The 20,244-nt window shown below is 37.1% G+C and overlaps 1 protein-coding gene across 1 annotated transcript; it reads left to right on the top strand.

The window, feature by feature from the left end:
- The first annotated feature begins 570 nt into the window (after nucleotides 1-570).
- Nucleotides 571-19,227, top strand: GCA (grancalcin). The gene is made up of 8 exons (XM_058191653.1): nucleotides 571-758; nucleotides 4,454-4,630; nucleotides 9,552-9,621; nucleotides 11,937-11,980; nucleotides 13,736-13,883; nucleotides 14,248-14,361; nucleotides 14,955-15,013; nucleotides 17,304-19,227. The coding sequence occupies exons 1-8, from the start codon at nucleotides 735-737 to the stop codon at nucleotides 17,328-17,330; spliced, it is 663 nt and encodes a 220-aa protein (XP_058047636.1). The 5' UTR covers nucleotides 571-734; the 3' UTR covers nucleotides 17,331-19,227.
- The last annotated feature ends 1,017 nt before the right edge of the window (nucleotides 19,228-20,244 follow it).

The raw sequence follows: 20,244 nt of genomic DNA, 5'->3' as shown, positions 1-20,244 counted from the left end.
TCTTTTATGTACACAGAGAGCATATGCACCAAGACAAATTCCTTGTGTGTCCAGTCACACTTGGCCAATAAAAAAAATTCTATTCTATTCTATTCTATTCTAAAAAAAGGATCCATCCATTTCTAGATAGAAAATATTCAGGAAACTACTGCAGGGAAATTATTCCTTCAACAGAGGAACGACTGACAGTTACGCTGCACTCAGCCCAAGCAGTACTATTGTCAAAGAAACTGACATCCATCATTCATCTCTTTCGTTGGTATCACTGATTTCGATAGCCGCCTTAACTTTCTCGCGTAATCTCTTTATCACGGAAATACACACGGCTTCGCTGCCTTTTAAGGAGAATACAGCCACGCTGACTTCCGTTCTCTTCCGAAACTACAACCGCGCCTTCCTCTTTTTCCTCATCGTTCATTTCCGGAGTAGGCGGGACTTAACTCCTTAACTCCTCCTCTCCACCCTATACCTCTTCCGCTCTCCCCTCTTCGTCATCTTGGCGAAGCGGTCCCGAGCGGAAGTGGGCGATCGCCTTATCCAATAGAGGAAGGCGATACAAGAGGGCGAGTGGAGGAAAGGAAGTCCCGCCTCTTCGTAGAGCGACTTCAGGAAAGAGAAGGCGGCGACTGCGGCCTTTGGGGGAAACTTAGACGCGTCTGTGGCGGATTTAGAATCCCGCCGAGCTTCGAAGTCGGCTGTAACCGTTTTAACGGTTTGTCTCTCGCAAATTCGGCATGACGTATCCGGCGTTCGGAGCGGTGAGTAAGGAAAACGGGAAGGCGCGGAGCCCGCCGAGCTGCTGCTGCTGCTGTTTCTTTCCGTACTTAGTTTGGACGGCTTGTTGCCCGTCTTGGTTTTCAAAGACATTTTCGCTTTCTCGCCTTTTGTTGGTGGGTCTCCTCGGTTGGGTTCCCTCGCCTCAGCCTTCAGGTTCTATAAAATGTCTTCTCTTCTTCTTCCTTCTACCCACAAACCCGACCAGTGCCTCTTTTCTCCCCTCCCCCCCAACTCCTTGTCTTTGACTGGGAGATGTTATGGCGGCCTACAAAGGGGATGAACTTATCATTTCTACCCAGTAGGGTTGGAGAAGGTGGCTAGGTTGGGAGTAAATTGCAACTACCGTAGTACAGAGGCTGCACAGGTGGTCCTCGACTTTATAACGGTTTTTCTGAGTGACCAAACATAACGATGAGGAACGTTCAAACGTGCATCTTCTACTATTACGGTGTAAAGGTAATGGAGCCAAACAAGTAAAGGGGTTCTCTGGGTAGTACCTTGACTTAACAACAGTTCATTTAGTGACCATTCAAAGTTACGACGGCATTGGAAAAAAGTGACTTATGACCAGTTTTTCACACTTATTTGACTGTTGTGGCACAACCCCCCTCCCACGGTCACGTGACTTGCATTCGGAGGCTTGATGACTGGCTCACATTTATGACGGTTGCAGCGCTCCGGGGCCGCATGAGATCGCCTTTTGCGACCTTCTGACGAGCAAAGTCGACGGGGAAGTCGGATTCACTTAACAAGTGTGGCAAGAAAAGTCGTAACATGGGGCAAAACTCACTGAACAAATTTCTCGCTTAGCATCATAAATTTTGGGTTCCATCGTGGTCATAAGTTGAGTACCTGTATGAGCGCCTCTTCATTTTTATCCTAGGAAATAACCTTTTAAAAAACACTTCTGTCTGTATTAGAATATTCTTTATTGGCCAAGTGTGGGCTTACAAGGAATTTGTCTGCAAAGCATAAGTTTCAGTATACTTACAACAGTGATAAATCATAAATCCTAAAATACAGGTGGTCCTCAACTTACAACAGTTTGTTTAGTGACTGTTAAAAATTACAATGGCATTGAGAAAAATGACCCAAGATCCTCTGAGTCTTGATCTAATGTTAAATGAAGGAACAGGATTAGCACAGCTTTATTTATATATATATATAACATATTTTAACATATATTATTCTTAATATATTAAAATACATTAAGACTTGTTTTCTGAAACAGGGAACTCCTGCGAAGTTCAGGTTTTAGCCTACATTGAAATGGGAAGAAAAATTGTTGCTGATCATTTAAGAGTTTTAATGTTTAAGATTTTTTTATAATACATACAAAATATAAACAAAAAAGAAAATGCAAAAAGAAGAAAAAAGACGATGGCAAAAGGGGAACAATACAGAGCATTCAGAAAGTATTCAGACCCCTTTCAGTTTTGTCAATTTTGTTAATGCTGCAGCCTGATTCTACAGTTGTTGAAATTCATTTTTTCTCATTAATCTATACTTGCTATCCCATAATGACAAAGTGAAAACAGAATTTTAGAAATAATAACTGTATTAAAAAGAAAAAAACTGAAATATAAATTGGGATTAGTATTCAGACCTTTCACTCAGTACTTTATTGAAGCACCTTTGGCAGCAATTATAGCCTCAAGTCTTTTTGGATATGATGTGACAAACTTTGCACAACTGGATTGGGGGATTTTCTGCCATTCTTCCTTGCAAATCCTTGCAAGCTCAGTCAGGTTGAATGGTGACCATCAGTGGACAACCATTTTCAGGTCCCTCCAGATATGTTCACTAGGGTTCAAGTCAGGGCTCTGGCTGGACCACTCCACTACATTCACAGAATTGTCCCTAAGCCACTTCTGTGTTATCTTGGCTGTGTGCTTAGGATCGTTGCCATATTGGAAAGTAAGCCCAGTCTGAGGTCCTGAGCCCTGAAGAAGGTTTTCATTGAGGTATCCCTGTACTTTGCTCTATTCAGCTTTTCCTCAACCCTGACCAGTCTCCCAGTCCCTGCTGCTGAAAAGCACCCCATGGCACGATGCTGCCACCACCACACTTCACTCTTGGGATGATATTGGGCAGGTGATGAGTGGTGCCAGGTTTCCTCCAGACATAAAATTTAGAATTGGGGCCAAATAGTTCAATCAGACCAGACCAGAGAATCTTGTTCCTCAATCTGAGAGTCCTTAGGGGTTGTTGTTTTTTTTTTTTTTGCAAACTCAAAGGGGGCTTTCATGTGTTTTACACTGAGAAGAGGCTTCCCTCTAGCCATTCTGCCATAAAGCCCAGATTGGTGGAGGGCTGCAATGATGGTTGTCCTTCTGGAACTCTGTCACATCTTCACACAGGATCTCTGGAGCTCAGTCAGAGTGACCATCGGGTTCTTGGTCACCTCTTTTACGAAAGCCCTTCTCCCCCAATTGCTCAGTTTGACAGGGCAACCTGCTCTTGGAAGTGTCCTGGTTGTGCCAAACCTCTTCCACTTGAGAATTATGGAGGCCACTGTGCTCTTAGGAACCTTCAGTGCAGCAGAAATTTTATTGTACATCTGTGCAGATCTGTGCCTTGCAATAATCGTGTCTCTGAGCTTTGCAGGCAGTTCCTTCGACCTCATGGTTTTTGCTTTGCTACAGTATGCCTTTGTCAGCTGTGAGGCCTTCTATAGAGAGATGTGTATGTGTCTTTCCAAATGATATCCAATCAATTTAATCAAGGTGTAGAAACACGTTCTACAACGATCAAGAGAACTGTGAGGCACTGGATCTAAATTTCAAGTGTTGTTGCAAACAGTCTGAATACTTATGCCAATATGATATTTCAGTTCTTTCTGATAAATTTACAGAGATTTCTAAAATTCACTTTTCACTTTGTCATGGGGTACTGAGTGTAGATTAATGTGGAAAAAAATAAATTTCAACAACTAAAGAATCAGGCTGTAGCATAACATAATTAACAAAACTGAAGGGAATACTTTCCGAATGCACTGAATATAAAGAAAAAAATAGAAATATTTACTCTCCCTTTCATCAAGACAAGTATAAGCATTTTCAATAGCTTAACACCTTCTCTAATATTTAAAAGATATGGAATAAAGAGACTTTGGTTTTATCTATTGGCAAATATGGGTAGCCCTTGATTTACGACCACAATTGAGCTCAAAATTTCCATTGCTAAGTAAGGCAGCTGTTAAATGAATCCGGCTTCCCCCATTGACTTTGCTTGTTGTAAGTTGGCTGTGAAATACACAAAGGTGATCATGTGACTACAGGACACTGCAACAGTTGTAAACATCTGCTGGTTGTGAAATGTTCAAATCTCAATCACGTGACTGCAGAAATTTCACAATGATTGTAAATACCAGGACTGATCATAAAGTTACTTTTTCAGTGTTGTAATTTAGAATGGTTGATAAACAGGGCTGTCATTAAGTGAGGATTAACTGTATTGTGAAAGCTTTATTTCATTATTATGTAACCAATATATTAGTTACATAGTAATGAAACATAGCTTTCAAGCATGTTTCACTGTATTTTGAATATTTAAAAACTGACATTTTTATGGTACATTTGAGAAGATGTTTTCCCAAAGTTGGGATGTGTGTGCATACATGCCTTGTGCTAAGCTGATGAACATAGTAAAATATATCTCTTCTTTTTGTTAAAAGTATGGTGCTTACCATGGTCAGATGCCAATGCAAATGGCAATGGGACAACCGGTCCCTAGAGGGGTACAAACTGCTGTAGCCCATGATGGATCTACTGGATATTCTGTTTATTCTGGTGCCTATGCTGGTGCTGCTGTTGATCCCTTGTGGGCATTCTTCAGTGCTACTGCTGGACAGGTAGGTCAGTTTAAGTAATTCTCCTAAAGTTTTGAAAGACAGTCACTTTTTTTCTGCTTATCAGTGTTAGAAATATCCCATATCCTCAGGGTTTTGTTTGGCAATGGATATATTGACAGTATTATTGGTATTATACCCTTATAAATGACCCTATAAAATTGCTTGTCTGTAATTTTTAATATGACTGGCCATAGAGTGCATGATAGCTTTTCATCTACAGTTACTGTGTTGATTGCTAGCTTTTTAGGCTTGTTTCTGAAGTTTTATAGGTATTAAACAACTCAATAGAAGAAAAGGAAATGAAATAGGTTTTTTCCCCATTTGTGACCAACATAATATCCAGCTGGACTGAGAGGAAGAATGGAGAAATTCACCTTCAACTAATCTGTTCATTTGCATGGAATCCATAATCAGCTTTTAAATGTAGATATAGGCAAGCAATATAAAGCTACCTTCCTATGATAACATTTTAAATAATTAAACTTTCTACTTTTTGTGTAAGAAGAATGGAAGAGCTATTGTAAATTTGATTTTTGACCTCATTAATTGGACTATGACAATTTTATTTGTAGGGCTATCTGGCAACTTAGAATAGCTATAGTACATCAAGGTTTATATAATAAAAACTTAGTGAATCAGTGTTTAAGCGAATGTCCATCCAGTTTCAGTTTGGAAGAGGTCTGTATATAATATGTGACTAGGTATTGAGAAATACAGAGGCCATATCTATATAATCTGGGCGAAAGGACTGGTTAAAAGGTTATAGTAAAGATTCACCAAAGGGCATATGCATGGCCCCACAGGTCATTGGTCTCTAGAGCGTTTTGGGAGTTGTGATGCCAATTTGCATTCTCTCAAGGGTGTGGAACTGCAAAAGCAATATTCATGAAGAACTCCAGTTTCAGGTGAGTAGCTTTTCTTTACATTTATTCTTCTGCTTGCATTTTAATTTTTATACTCTTTACAAAGAATGCCTTAAAGTAGTAGTAAGGCATTTGCTTAACAAATCAGCGCCTCCACAATAATAGTAATAGTAATATGGTATTTCTAGCAGTAAAAGCATTCATATCTCTGGCACAACCCATTTGATGCTATATTCCATTGGAGAAGTTGATGAGAAAGAAATTATATGTGACCTGAGGCAGGGACAGTGTAAGAAGTGCCTTCTTCAATACTATCCTTTGACCCTGAGTGTTTTATTACCCACCTAAAAACAGAGAGTTTTTGATACTGAGCTAATTTGAAGGGATTTAATGATAATGTCTATTAAAAATAGATTTTTGTTTGTAGGGTATTCTTTGATCCGTTTTATTTGCTTATTGACAAGAACAGTAAGCATTCATTTCAGCCAGTGCTAAATTCTGTTTGCTCTCTTGATAGTCAGGGAGCTTATGGTGGAAAAGTTATTTTATTGCCAGAATGGTGACAGTTATTTAAGTCGCTAAGCTTATGTGAATGTGATTCTAAGCTTACGCTGGCAAAGTAAATATATAAATTGTGGAAAGCTGGAAAATACATACCGTTCAACAAGAGTATGACGCTTTTGGAAGCTAGTATTTTCTCTTACTTGTGATTAAATTGTGAAAGGAAATAGATGCCAGAATATACTCTAACTCATTCTCTAACCTAAAAATAGATTCTGTTGATGAGTTGCCTAAAGATAAAAAGAGTGGCCATATTGGATATTCATTCTCAGAGAAACGCCTAATTTCAATTGTAAAATGCTGTCTTTACTAACATTTCCATGGAAGAAGAAATGAGTCTTAACTGTTAAAAGTATGGCACAGTGTTTGCTTCCCCTGTAGACTGTCTTCTGTTACAGGACAGGAATAACAGGAAAGGCATTTCAGAAAAACATTTGTTTCGTTAGAGCAGCAACTGCTTGAAATAGTATCCAGTACAAGTGTGGGTCAATTAATTGCTTCTTTTCTCTACAGGCAGGGACTAAACCACAAATTTTGTGTAGCAAGGTGACCAACTACTTCATAAAGCAGATTTCTTTGTTGTAGTTGTAAATGGAATGCAGTAGTTTTTTAAATGTTCTTATTCTGAACATTTCTCTAAATTCCACTAATTCTTTTGGGCACGGTTCAAAATTCAATCTCTTGACTTTCATTTGAAATGTTAAGACAGACTTAGCAAAGAATAGCCAAAATGGAGTTGATAGTGTGAACTATTAAAGCCCCAAGAAGAATAGGATTTTGGGTGGAAAAGATAATTTTCCAAGCAGTGTAATTTCTTGGAATTATAAGGAATAGGGTATAAATGTTTTAAAAAATAAATGTTCCTTCTACAACCCAAAATAAGTTACTATAGGCATATACTAGGTAGTATAATAATAGTTGTAAAAATAGATATCTAAAAATAGATACAAAACAGTTTACGTAGTGCACAGAGCTCTTAATTACCGTATATTTAGTACTATTTCATCTCAAATGAAATAGTATTGACTGCAACTAAAATCTACAGGTAATCCTCGACTTACAACCACAAATGAGCCCAAAATTTCTGTTAAGTGAAACATTGAGTGAGTTTTGCCCCATTTTACAAACCTTGCCATAGTTGTTAAATGAATCCGTGCAATTGTTAAATTGGTAACACGGTTGTTAAGTGAATCTTGCTTCCCCATTAGCTTTGCTTGTCAGAAGGTTGCAAAAGGCGGTTACATGACCCTGGGACACTGCAACCATCATAAGTATGAACCAGTTGCCAAGCATCTGAATTTTGATCACATGATCATGGGGATGCTGCAAAGGTTGTAACTATGAAAAATGATCATAAGTCTTTCCAGAGCCATTTTATCTTTGAATGGTCACTAAATGAATGATTGTACGTTGAGGACTACCTGTATTAGGTGATCCATTTTTGCAAGTGAGGAAAACATGAAATACCATTGCTTTTTCATTTTTTTTCATTGCTTTACAGCAGGGTTTTCAAGCTCTGTATCTTGAGAGAAGCTTTTCTTTGCTGACATTTTTAAAGAACATGCTATATATTGGCTGTAGAATTCAACTGCGCAGGAAAGGATTGTGCAGTGTGTTCTGGAATAACATGTTCTCAGGATCAACCTGTATGATTTTGAATAAATGGGCTGGCATTCTGAGCACAATTGCAAGATCTGTTTAATGTAGCCTAACATCCTCAGATGTAAAATACTGACAATTGAACAGAACATAGCCTAGAATAATCCCAGCATTCTATTGCAACTTCTTCTACAGTTCTAGAGGAGAAGTTTAAGAGCATAGATAGTACAGTAACCTATATTTTTTGGGATGTGTGTGGAATAATGTGACTGATTATATTGAAGACTACATGATCAGTTTCGAAGGAAATCGGGAATTTTCCAGAACATAGTTTGAAAACCACTGCTTTAAAGTAGCTATCTGGAACAGGGAGTTTTTCTGTGTTTTTAGTTTTTCATAAGTAGGATCGTCATTGCTGACTTCCATATTTTTCTTAATTCTCAACTGTAATATTTTAGTAAATTTAGTTTTTTATAGGAGGAATAAACATTCACTCCTGAAGTACCAGTCAAATAAGCACAATGTCATCTGCCATATAGCAAGACCAGTGGGGTGATGGAAGCGTGGGCCTTTGACACTCAAAAGAACTGATCAGGTAGAAACTTGCAGTAACATGGGCATTGTTTTTGGAGGGGAGGGTAAAGAAAGGCAGTGAAACAGTTTCTGAGTGTTCTTGCATTATGAAGTGACAAGAAGACTCAGAAATGTCTAAATCAAGATTCATTTAATCTTTTCCTTGTGCCCTGTGAACTTATTCAGTGAAAATCCTTTTGCTTTGGTGGTAAATACAAAAATATGTTCGTGTTTTGAACAATCCCCTCAATTACATAGGTCTAGTAGAAAAGCTATACATACCGAATTTTTGTTCAATATGAGTAATTTTTTTTCCTATGGAGAACTTTTTATCAGCATGATCCTATTTTTTTTAATCTAGCCGGGAAAAAGATATGCCCATTCAGTTTGGAAAAACACTTCTGAGAAACCTCTGAGAAGTCTGTACATGATTCCCATGTTAGATTAAGGAATTTTGCTTAAGGCCAAATCAAGCAACAGGATTTTCAATATCCACCATTCCTTATGCTTTCATTGGCAAAGCTCACAAAGTTTTTTTTTAATCATTGCTGTACAATTAACTTGGAGGTTAATAAGATATATTTAGGTTGCTTTTAGGTTGTTTTAATATATTTTAAGATAAGCTTTTTTTGTCATTTTAGCAAGGTAATGCATCATAATGCAATGGTACGGTAGCTGAAAGGCTGCATTTCATGTCTTTTTAAATGAATATTCTCCCATGTGAGAATTTGCAGTTGCTCAAGCAGATAGCAAATTGACATGGATATCGAGGTAGCTTGACAAATTAATTTAAATACTTTCATTATATAGATTATTTTGTCTGGATGAGCTTTATGTTTGTATTTTAAAATTGGATATGGATAACTTTAAACTTATGAATTTGTTGGTCTTGTATATTTTTGTGTAGAACTGGATTTGAACTAACCTGAGAAACTCTGTAGGATGTGCCTGGAATGAAGAAATAGGGAGAGAAGTTTTTTGTTTATTTTAAATGGTTTGTCTCATAATTTGCAAAGCTTGCACATGAAACAGTTTTTTTAAATTCAGCATTTGTGAAAACTAGTTTTTATGGTCTGTCCTATTGTAAGATGTCACAAGTGAGGAAGTTACAGTTTATTTTGTGATTGTGAATACATGTTCATTGTAATTTACTTATGTAAAATAACTAGTATAGCAAATAAATAGCTGAGGTATATTTGTGAAGTAAACTATTCGAATTTAAGTAGAACAGTATGTTAACTGTATAGAATGCATGAATACTTGATTTTTAATTACCAGTTTTGCTAATCCTTTGAATCTCAAATTTGTATGCATTCATTTTACAGAATGGTGAAGTGGATGCAGAGGAACTCCAGAGATGTCTAACACAGTCTGGAATCAGTGGAACATATTCTCGTAAGTTTGTTATTGAATTTATTATTCTGGGCTGTTTTATAATAATATACCCTTAATGTTTTATAATAATATACCCTCAATATACCCTGATTCTTTTTTCATCTGTAATGGGAGAACTCAGTTTTTGCATCCAGAGATCACATTTGGGGGTGTTGATAGTTTTTACCTTCAGACGTTTTGCCAGTGACAACCCAATGATGTCTCCAAGTCAAGCAGGATCCAACTGTTGAATAATTTTCCCCTAGTTTTGAAGTGCATTAAAGAGAGAAGGTGCACACATATTTTTAACTCTGTTGAAAATAAATTAGTATGTTTATTTACAAATGCAGGTGGAGGATCCTTTCAAAGGTATAAAAATTAATCTAAGTTCTCTATGTAACCTGCAAGTTGCTCATTCCTAATTTTTTTTTTACATATTGTCTCTTAGATCATTAGTTTACTGAATGTAATGTTATGCACATATATATATATATATATAGGATTGTGTGTCTGTTAGTATGATCTATTGGGTTAGCATTTTTCTTTCACTTATGAGCTATTGAGATGTATTTTGTGTTTGAAGGGCTGCCCTAAGGGAGGCTCATCCAATCTCGTTGTACACATGTGCATTGACAATAAAGGTTTGAATTGAATTGACTGCATGTAGTAAAAGAAAGATGATAGTGAATTCAAGTTGAACTCTCCCATCAAAAGGAAAACAAGCAAGCAAAAAAAAAGTACTGGTTTTGTTCCTTTGCTAATCTAAGATTACCAGCAGTAATTGAAATTAGTTTTGAAAATGGCCTCTTAATTAGGTCATATGATACTTTTATACATGCACAGGCATCTATATAGATAGTCCTTGACTTGCGACCACACTGGAGCCCAAAATTTCTGTTGCTAAGCAAGTCAGTTGTTAAGTGAGTTTTGCCCCATTTTACGATCTTTCTTGCTACAGTTTTTTTTTTATTTGCATTTATATCACGCCCTTCTCCGAAGACTCAGGGCGGCTTACACTATGTCAAGCAATAGTCTTCATCCATTTGTATACTATATACAAAGTCAACTTATTGCCCCCAACAATCTGGGTCCTCATTTTACCTACCTTATAAAGGATGGAAGGCTGAGTCAACCTTGGGCCTGGTGGGACTAGAACCTGCAGTAATTGCAAGCAGCTGCTGTTAATAACAGACTGTCTTACCAGCCTGAGCCACAGAGGCCCTGTTCTTAAGTGTTCTTAAGTGAAAATCACTGCAGTTGTTAAGTAACATGGTTGTTAAGTGAATCTGGCTTCCTGCTTATCAGAAGGTCGCAAAAGGACATCACGTGACTACAGGACATTGCAGCCGTCATAAATATGAATCAGTTGCCAAGCGTCTGAATTTTGATCATGTGACCATGGGTTTGTGGCAACAGTGTGAAACATGGTCGTAAGTGTGAAACATGGTCATTAGTAACTTTTTTCAATGCCGTTGTAACTTTGAAGGGTCACTAAATGAGCTGTTGTAAGTCGAGAACAGCCTGTATAAGTTAATGTTTATCTCTGTCAGGAGTTACATTCTTAAAAAAAGGAAGGTCCAGAACAAAAGCAATATTTTTTAAGCTACCCAAGTTCCAGTGACTTTGACAGCAGTACTTAATCATGGTTAATTCAATTAATATTAAAGGTTTTCTTTACATTCATTTTCCTATAATTACATTACAAGATTGTTAAACTAATATAAAATTAATCTTCCAGTTGCCTATACCAAAAATGCTATCATATATACCATATACATGGAAACACATATCCCTTTTTTACTCCTTTAAGCAGAAAGAGCAAATGAAAAGCAAAGCAAAGCATGATAGAGATAGGGTGAGAGGAAGGAACAGGGAAGAGAGAGAAACTAGGCTGATGATTATGTGCGATGTGATGAAGGAGGGATGCCTACGGAGAGGAAAGAGAAGCCATATTCAGACATTTCATGTGTTATTTCTTGAGCAACAGAATACCTCACCTCTCTGTTAATACTTCTAGTAAATTTTAATCTCTTTGTGTAATACATGAAGGGTAACTGACCATTTGCTCTCCTTGTAGTAGTATTTTTGACTTGGCTTTCAAATGTCACCTATCACCTCTTAACTACCATTCCACCTAGGAAAATTGAACAGAGCCTTAAATCCAGCTGGGACGTCAGATTTCAGTTGGTGCTCTGTTCTCAACAAGTTGATTGCTACATTCAGTAGCTTTGAATGGTAATCCTTTAAATGAGATTTTCTGTTCCTGTTTTGAGCACTAATGATTACAACTGAAATGGTGTGGCACTTCAGAATTAATACTTTGTTTGCAATTTCAGCATTCAGCTTGGAGACCTGCAGAATTATGATATCGATGTTAGATGTATCCTTTTAAAAATATGTAGCTGAATTTTCTGTTTCTGGGTGTCTTTTTTTAAAGTAAGTTCCACTGGATTTAATGGAGCTTATTTCTCCAGTTCCATAATCAGTGTCTCTTGAAAAACATCAATATGTAATGTAGGTGAGAGTATGTATTAAGAAAGTTTGAATCACAGAGCAGGTGAAATAATTTTTGCAAACTTTTACAGTATATCAAACGACGAACGAGCATCAGGCTTCCTTCCACAGTCTCTTCTTTGCCTTCATCCTGCTTAGCTGGAACCACGATTGCCAGCTTTAGAAATTAACCAAGATTTACAGGTGACAAAGTATGTCTGATGCCAGTCTTGAGTTGTTTTAAGTTGGGCAGTGTGTCATAAAATTTAAAACTATACTTTTGGGTTAAATAATTTAGGATACATTTTTGTTTGTTGCCTGAGATGCAGATCACCTGATGGAGACTGTAATTCTGTACATAAAGGAACAAAAATGGCAGGATCAGTCTGATTTTACTAAGGACTCTAAACAAGAATATTTAATTGGTTCATTTAATTATTAAAATATATGCAACTAGGTTTTCTGGTTGTATATATTCCTAACTGGTCCCATTGAAGATTGATTTGTAGTTGTCCCATTTTAGACTACACTTAGTCTTTCATTTACAGCTCAGTGACAACAACGCAGAAAACAGCTTAGAAGGAATGTCATGTTACACTGCAATTATGAAACAGTTATCAGTTGTCAAAAGAACTAAACAAAATAGGAAAATGTCTTATTGTTTTTACACATTAATGATGCAGTGATACTCGCAGAGAGGTCAGGCTGGAAATTAAGACCCCTTCTAATTTTGTGGGATTATGGCTTTTACCAGATGGATGCATGAAATACACAGGGGGCTTGCTTGCTTTTTTCTTTTTTCCTTTTATCATACATTCAGTCATTTTTCCAATTAAACTTCAGTGGCACAATTTTGGCGTGTGCAGTAGGCTGCAAAAAGGGCTTAGGTTCACATTGAAAGCTATAAGTTGTCCTGATTTTCAGGGACTCTGTAACTTAGAAGTTACGTAAGAAAATACATTTCTGCATTTGTGAAATGTGAAATCAGCTACCTCACATTGATTTTAAAATAAATATATAGGAAAGCTCTGTTCCAATTCAGATTGCTTCCAGCTCATAAATAATAGATAGATTCCCAGGGTGTTGTTTTTGTTACAATTCCTCTTTTAAAGAAAGGACTTCTATATGTCCTCAATTGAAGTGCAAGTAGGAGCCCCAAATAATTTTTATACTGTAGTATAACATTTGTATATGCCCAGCAGATGGCAACATTAAGCTATCCTTTAATGCTCTCAAGAATGGTTAGTACTTAAATGCATGACTAACAAAATCCTAGCTCTGTAAATGAGATTCTGGAATTGAAAAATACATCCTAAGGGAAGGCACTGACAAACTACTTCCATAATATTGTTTAAGAAAATTAGAAGTATTGCTATTGTCACCAAAGTTAAGCTTAATTTGAAAATTGCTTAAATACCAGTGTTAAAAGGTTTAGATTGATATGGTATTGTTTTCTAAAAGAGCAAAGTAAGATTTTTTTTTTTGCTAAATGATCTTTAAGACTTATCTGTTTAAAACATGAGCAAAATTGGAGCACAGTGTGCAGAACAGTAACAGAACCCATACAAGTAAAACATTTATCTTTTTTATTCTTTTAATTACCTGTCCACAAACTGGTATGCTTCTTAACACATATCGCTAGAGACAGAATACTGGAAAAATGGGATATAATGAATTTAAAGAACTTTGGACAGCTCTCAGTGCTTGGAAACACAATTTCATGTTGGTTGATCAAGACCGAAGTGGAACTGTGGAATTTCATGTGCTGACTCAAGTTATTGTAGCTATGGGTAAGTAAAACTTTGCTGATTTAGAAATCTAAGTTTCACAGGTAAGCCAGAGTTTTCTGCATTCAAATCTAACGGTGGTTATTTAATTTAGGTTAGCAATGTATGTATTGTATCCCTTTTCCTACATCTGGGAAAGTCAGTCTTTTGTAATTGCACAGTAGAGCAGTATAGTACTCTTCTTAAGGGGTAGTCTTAACAAATTATCTTAACTTGCTCTATTTTATTCATTGTAATTCTGTTGAACTTCTGCTATCTCAGATTGGTTAGGACTACTGTAAGTGATTTATAAATACCCAAATATTGGAAAAATTATCCTAAGCTTTCTGTCCTAAAAGTGTGTTTTTCTTTCTAACTACTTATCTAGGATACAGACTAAGCCCACAGACATTAATTGCTATTGTAAAACGTTACAGCAAGAATGGCAGAATTTCTTTTGATGACTATGTGGCTTGCTGTGTGAAGCTTCGTGCTTTAACAGGTAAGTGCTGGATTTGTATAATATATTCTGATTTTACAAAACAAGCATTCACTGCTTGGATATAGACCAGTTTGCATAAGTAGAACATATTTGCCTAGAAGAAGCTTTGAAAATTTCTTCTTTTTTTTTTCCTTCTTGCAGCAAATCTTTAGCTATTATGTGTAATTCCCAAGCCTTTTTCATATTGAAAGTGGGAGTACCCTCAAACAGTTGTCAGCTTAAAAATCAAGCCTCATTTCAAAGTCCCAATGCTTTGACTTGTACCATTGACAAGATGGCAAACATTATTCTTTAGATTACTTTAGCCTTACAGTGCAGTGAATATGGCAAAAGATTTTACATAGAATGGCAAGCATCATTTGGAATCTGGTGTAATTCCATTGTATTGCCTGTGATTTTATAGAATGTGCTATTATCTGATGACTGTAGAAATAAATGGATAATGGAATAGTGTTAAATTTAAAGAGAAATTACATTATGTATTATGGTTGTGTTTTACTATTTTAAAATATACCACATAAATATTTTGTGTGTATATCTAGACAGGTTCAGGATTTTTATAATATAAATTTGTAAAAAAAAAATTTTTTTAGATTTCTTCAGAAGAAGAGACAGCATGCAACAGGGCATTGTGAATCTTCTGTATGATGATGTAAGTAATAAAACTGTTAGTTGGCAATAAAAAATGTTTTTAACTAGAATTGTGTTTCTTACATTTCCTTTTATAATCCCACACCCATTATACTCAAGAGTATTTTAGGAAATTACATCTCAAGATAGTCCTTTTAAGATCTGAAACAGATTGCAGTTCCTTTAATTCTTCACTGGGCTTTTGATTTTTCATATTCAATATTTATTTGCTTGTGCAGGATTTCATTTGGTACCTTCCAGAGCTTACAGGTTTTTTTGGTCTGTTCCTCCCCGTTTGTACCACAGAACATGGTGTGACTCCCATCTCATTTTTCCATTGGTTTTCAACCACTACAGTATTAAATTATTCCTCCTTGACTGTTTTTTTCCTTTTATCATAGTTGCTTATTTTTTCCCTTTACTTATTAATCTCCTTAACTTGCAGTTGGTAGTTTGGTTTTCTAAACCTAAGGGCCCCATTTGATGAATGCCAGTCTTGTGGGTACAAACCTAGCCCTTGATTAGGCATAAACACAGTTTGTTTGCTTTGCCATCATTCTTCTAGTTGGCAGGCCACTCTCTGGGAGGAAGCTTTTCAGAGGTGGCAAACTAGCTGTCTCATTTCTTCCATTCCTCCTAATGTGTTCCAGAAATTGTCTGATGACCGTCCTGTCTTTGAGAAATCAATCAAATTTTCCCTGTTGACAGAAGATTCACACATATCTGCTATCCCATCATTAATGGCCTTTTTTCTTCATTTACTCAGACAATGCAATAGTAGTTTGCAAAGAATTTGCTGTTACCCAGCAATTCTTTGTGCCTCTTGGAAAATTATATGCCTTGCTCAAGCTGATTTTATTTGTTTTGGACAATTGATTCTGGGAAGAGTAGGAATGTTAATTGGATTATCTACATTTATATACCATCTGCCTATCCATGGACTGATGGACCTTAAAACCCTTAGCAACAGATTTGTAGGCATGTCTGCAGAGATCTGTTAAATCAGGGCATGATTCACTTTCACTAATCTGTGTCATGAAGAGCAGACTCCAGTGGTGGGAATCAGTGTGTCTGTTCTTAGGGGAAGCATTAGCCTCGTACCCTTAAGCAAGCTAGTTATCCTAGGCTTTACATAGTTTCAGCTAACTCTTGCTGTCTTTATTAAACACATGTACAATATAGATATTGTACTATATTGTTTTGTGTGCTGTTTAATCAGATTTCCATTAATAGAACATAGAGGAAGCTCTGATCCAGAGGTGGTATTCAGCAGATTCTGACCAGTTCTGGAAAACCAGTAGTGGAAATTCTGAGTAGTTTGGAGAACCGGTAGATACCACCTCTGACTGGCCCCACCTCCTAAGTCCCAGCTGATCAGGAGGGAATGGAGATTTTACAGTATCCTTCCCCTGCCATGCCATGCCCACCAAGCCACGCCCACAGAACCGGTAGTAAAAAAATTTGAATCCCACAACTGCTCTGATCACTGTGGTCACACTACTGTAAAACTAAAAGGTTTACAAAACTTAAACTCGCTATCATGCCTTGTAGCCAGCCTCTCCTTTTCTCTTTTCTTGGGTGGGATTCCTTTTTGCTGTAACCGGTCATGAAAGGCCTAATGCTTTGGACCTAGAGTGTCTCTTTTGTTCTTTTTGATAAAATCAACAGACTTTGAACCTATAACTACTTCCATCTCATGGAAACCACTCTGTTTTCTCAGTCTGACTTTGGCTTATGTAGAAAGATAAAGTGCCCTGAAACAGAAAATGTTATGTGTGACTGTCAAGATCAAAGTTTTTTTTCCTCCGTAGTGATCTGTCAGCTTCCCAGCTGGTAGGCACTTTTAGAGAAAGGAAAAACAGTTCAAAACTCTGTAGAATCACCTGCAAGTTGGCACATAGGTTTCAAAAGGAAGAAGTAGAAAGGAAACCATAGAAGGGTGATGGGAAGGGGAGTGGTTTCTCCAGGTTTGGCAAGCAAATCCACGATCAAGGAGAAGAACCAGGAAGGAGTCTGAGGCAGCTGAAAACAAAGAAGAACCTACAGAAAAGAGCCAGCAGAAAAGAAAGAAAATACAACCCTGGACTCTAGACAATGGCAATTTAAATTGAAACATATAATCAAAATAGTCATGAGTAAAGCTTGCCTATATACAAAATTATTTTTTCTCTGAAACATTTAGCTCAAGCTTTAGAATTTCTTTTAGTTCGTAATTATTTGATAGATACATTTTGGATCATATAGTAGGAGCGTGGGGGTTAGGACGCTAAGGATCCCTCACCAACTCTATTAAATTTGTTTTTGTTTTTCAGTTCTTGCAGTGCACCATGGCTATCTGAGTGCCGGCTGTGGATGAAAAGTCCCGTGCTTAACTTCACCTACGTAGAATTGCTGTGAAAGCAAGGCTGTCATTGATTTTCCATATTTCTGCCTGCTAATGTACCATTTTTGACCTTTAATGTGTAGTTTGAAATAAATAAGTATACAGGTTGTACAGTAATTGTTAGAGGTGTCATTCTTTTACATGTGGATGATAGTCTTTTTTTTTCTATTTGGGGTTACGGTCTTAGGATGGATAAAAGGAAACAATCACCTTTCATGTAATGATTACAAACAGGGCAGGCTGCATCTTGTGAAATTGTAAATGCCTAAGAAACCAGGAAGCCATGAATTGGTGGCTGTCAAAAAGTATGTATAAACATTTGTATATTTCTTCTGAAGTTTGATAAATAATTTGAATGCAAACTAGAAGAATGTGTTCATAGTAAAGATTATACTCTATGGTAATAAAACATACTCTTCCGAGTGGTTTATCCTCTTGACCAGGGGTCCCCAACCCTCAGGCATACTGGTCCGTGGTCGGTTAAGAACCGGTCCGTGCAAGCGGGTGAGTGAGAGAAGCTTTATTTGCGCATGCATGAGATCTAGGTTGGGTGCAAAACCATCCCCTCCCCTCCTCTCCTCTCCCTCCTCAGGTCCGTGGAAAAAAATGACTTCCACGAAACTGGTCCCAGAAAGGTTGGGGACCGCTGCTCTTGACATAATCTTCAAAAGAATACAGGTGACTTTATGGAGTTGACATTTTCCTAATGAAGCATAGATCCCGATGAAGCGTAGAAGGTAAACGAAGGGGGGCATTTGTAACAGGCTCATTATTATCGCCTAGAATTCCAAGAGCAGGTAAAGAATCTAAGAAACAAATGCCTGTGTTGATGCTTCCTCTGCTTTACTGCACTGTGGTTACTGCCTGAAAATAGAATCGTAGATGTGGTGGGAAGCTGTTAAAATGAAGCAGCTTCTCATATTGTAATAATTACATGCCAGTTGAATAGCATCAGCAGATCTCTTGCTCTCCTCCAACTCTCTGCAAGTGGTATTAGATAAACAGGGCCTGTGGCAAAGCATTCCTTTATATGGTTTTTAAATACAGCGGCTCCTATTTTCTATCCATTTATAATTTGTACATTGCAAGGAAATGTCAAGGTTAGCCAGCATTTGTAGATAATGGTCTTGGTTTACTGGCTTGGTTATTGCCATGTTTTGCAAATTTAAACATTTTCTTTCTACGTAGACATCTCATTATACATAGTGGATGAATCGACAGCTTATAGTGAGCTGTTGGATATATTCTGCTGCCAAAGGAAATAGAATTAAATCTGGGTAGCGCTTCACGATTAACCGAGCGAGTGGGTGCATTTGTTACAAGAGTCCCCCGTGTTGCCATTTCTTGGTATATCTAATAGCATGATGCAGCTGTATGATCTGAGCACTTGGTAAGAGAAGGATATATTTGCATCACATCAGAGTTTGGTCTCACAACTAAAATGTAAAGTCATTTTGTTGAATATTATAGTAAGATGTATTCTTGCTAAGAAGGATAGCTTTTAGCCTGGAGCCAACAATGCATCTGTAAAACATTTCAGTTATTTGTGTCATCCTGCACCTCCCTCTATAATTATGCCATTATATTTATCTCCTTTAAAATGGCTTTTGCGTTATCTTTGAATTTCTGTAACAGTGGTGGTATCAAATCAAAGTTTTGAAATCATTGACACTATTCACGTGGAAATTTTGTGTTCACCATTGTCAAGTAATAGCTGTAGATTATTTGCAATCTTCTATAGAGATTTTGTACCTTTTAAAATGGATGCTGTTCTAACTGTAAAAATGTTCTCGTTCTATTTTCAGTGCCATTCCAGGCAATTGTTTGAAAATAAAGTTAGAGCTTGCTTTGTATTTTTTTTTCATTCCTAAAATAAGTACATATGAGCTTATATTCGTGAGTGCTACAGTAATTTTACAGGTTTTACAGCACTTAATATTCCAGCCTATAAGGTGAGATGTGGGTGTGGATGCGTGCAATAGATTCGATAAGGGTGAGAGAGACCCCTGCTGTGCCAGTGCTCTTGAAGCCTGCACTTTCCAATCACGGGTGTAGAATTTTAACATATGCAGAAGGAAAATGGGCCACCTTTCTCATAATTCTTAGTTACAAATGTTCACGTTTCTTCTGTTAAATGTAATGCTGCCTTGATGACTGAAGCAACTTTTAACAATAGGTCTACCCCCAGTGAAAAGCAAGGTGGTTTAGCAGGGGCCATCCGATATACCTAACAGTATTTATAGTTCCTGAGGCAATTGTAGGGATTAAATAGTCAACACTGCAAATCATCCAACATAGTGTAAGATTGAAAGTGAGGATTTATGGGGGGAAAGGGGGGGGAAGCTAAAAATGGGTAAATTGGGGAGGGTGTGACATTCTCGGCATGAGATAGTGTGATTACATGAATCCCATCACTTCCCTGCACTTTTGGAGGGCTTCTGATGGCAAACCCAGATTCCTGCTGTTTTGCCACTGGAGGATTGTATTTGCCAGTTCTGCCTCCTCTTGTGCCCGTGGTGCCTCTGTATCACCTGCCACACTGTTTCAGAGACTCAAGGTTTGGTGTATAAGTTAAAATGCTTAGATTTAAATTGGGACCCACCTGTGCACTATAATGATGAGGTTCACGCAACATATCAGCCAGAATTAAAACTTTTTCCTTTAGGGTAATATGAACTCTTGTCAGTCTCCTTTGCTGTTATGGGCCACTTAAAGGTCAAAACTTTACAACTCCATTTAAAAAAAAAAAAGTATTGTGGGAATATTTAAAGTGAGGATATTTTTTACAAATATATTCTAAATGGCCATTCTTGATATTGCAGGATAAACTGTACCTGCATATGCAACCTTCAGATACTGTTGTAGCTTGT

The sequence above is a fragment of the Ahaetulla prasina genome, chromosome 1, assembly GCF_028640845.1.
Source record: "Ahaetulla prasina isolate Xishuangbanna chromosome 1, ASM2864084v1, whole genome shotgun sequence".
Taxonomy (NCBI): Eukaryota; Metazoa; Chordata; class Lepidosauria; order Squamata; family Colubridae; genus Ahaetulla; species Ahaetulla prasina.
The sequence above is the reverse complement of the archived record's forward strand: the minus strand, read 5'-3'. Positions and strand labels throughout refer to the sequence as shown.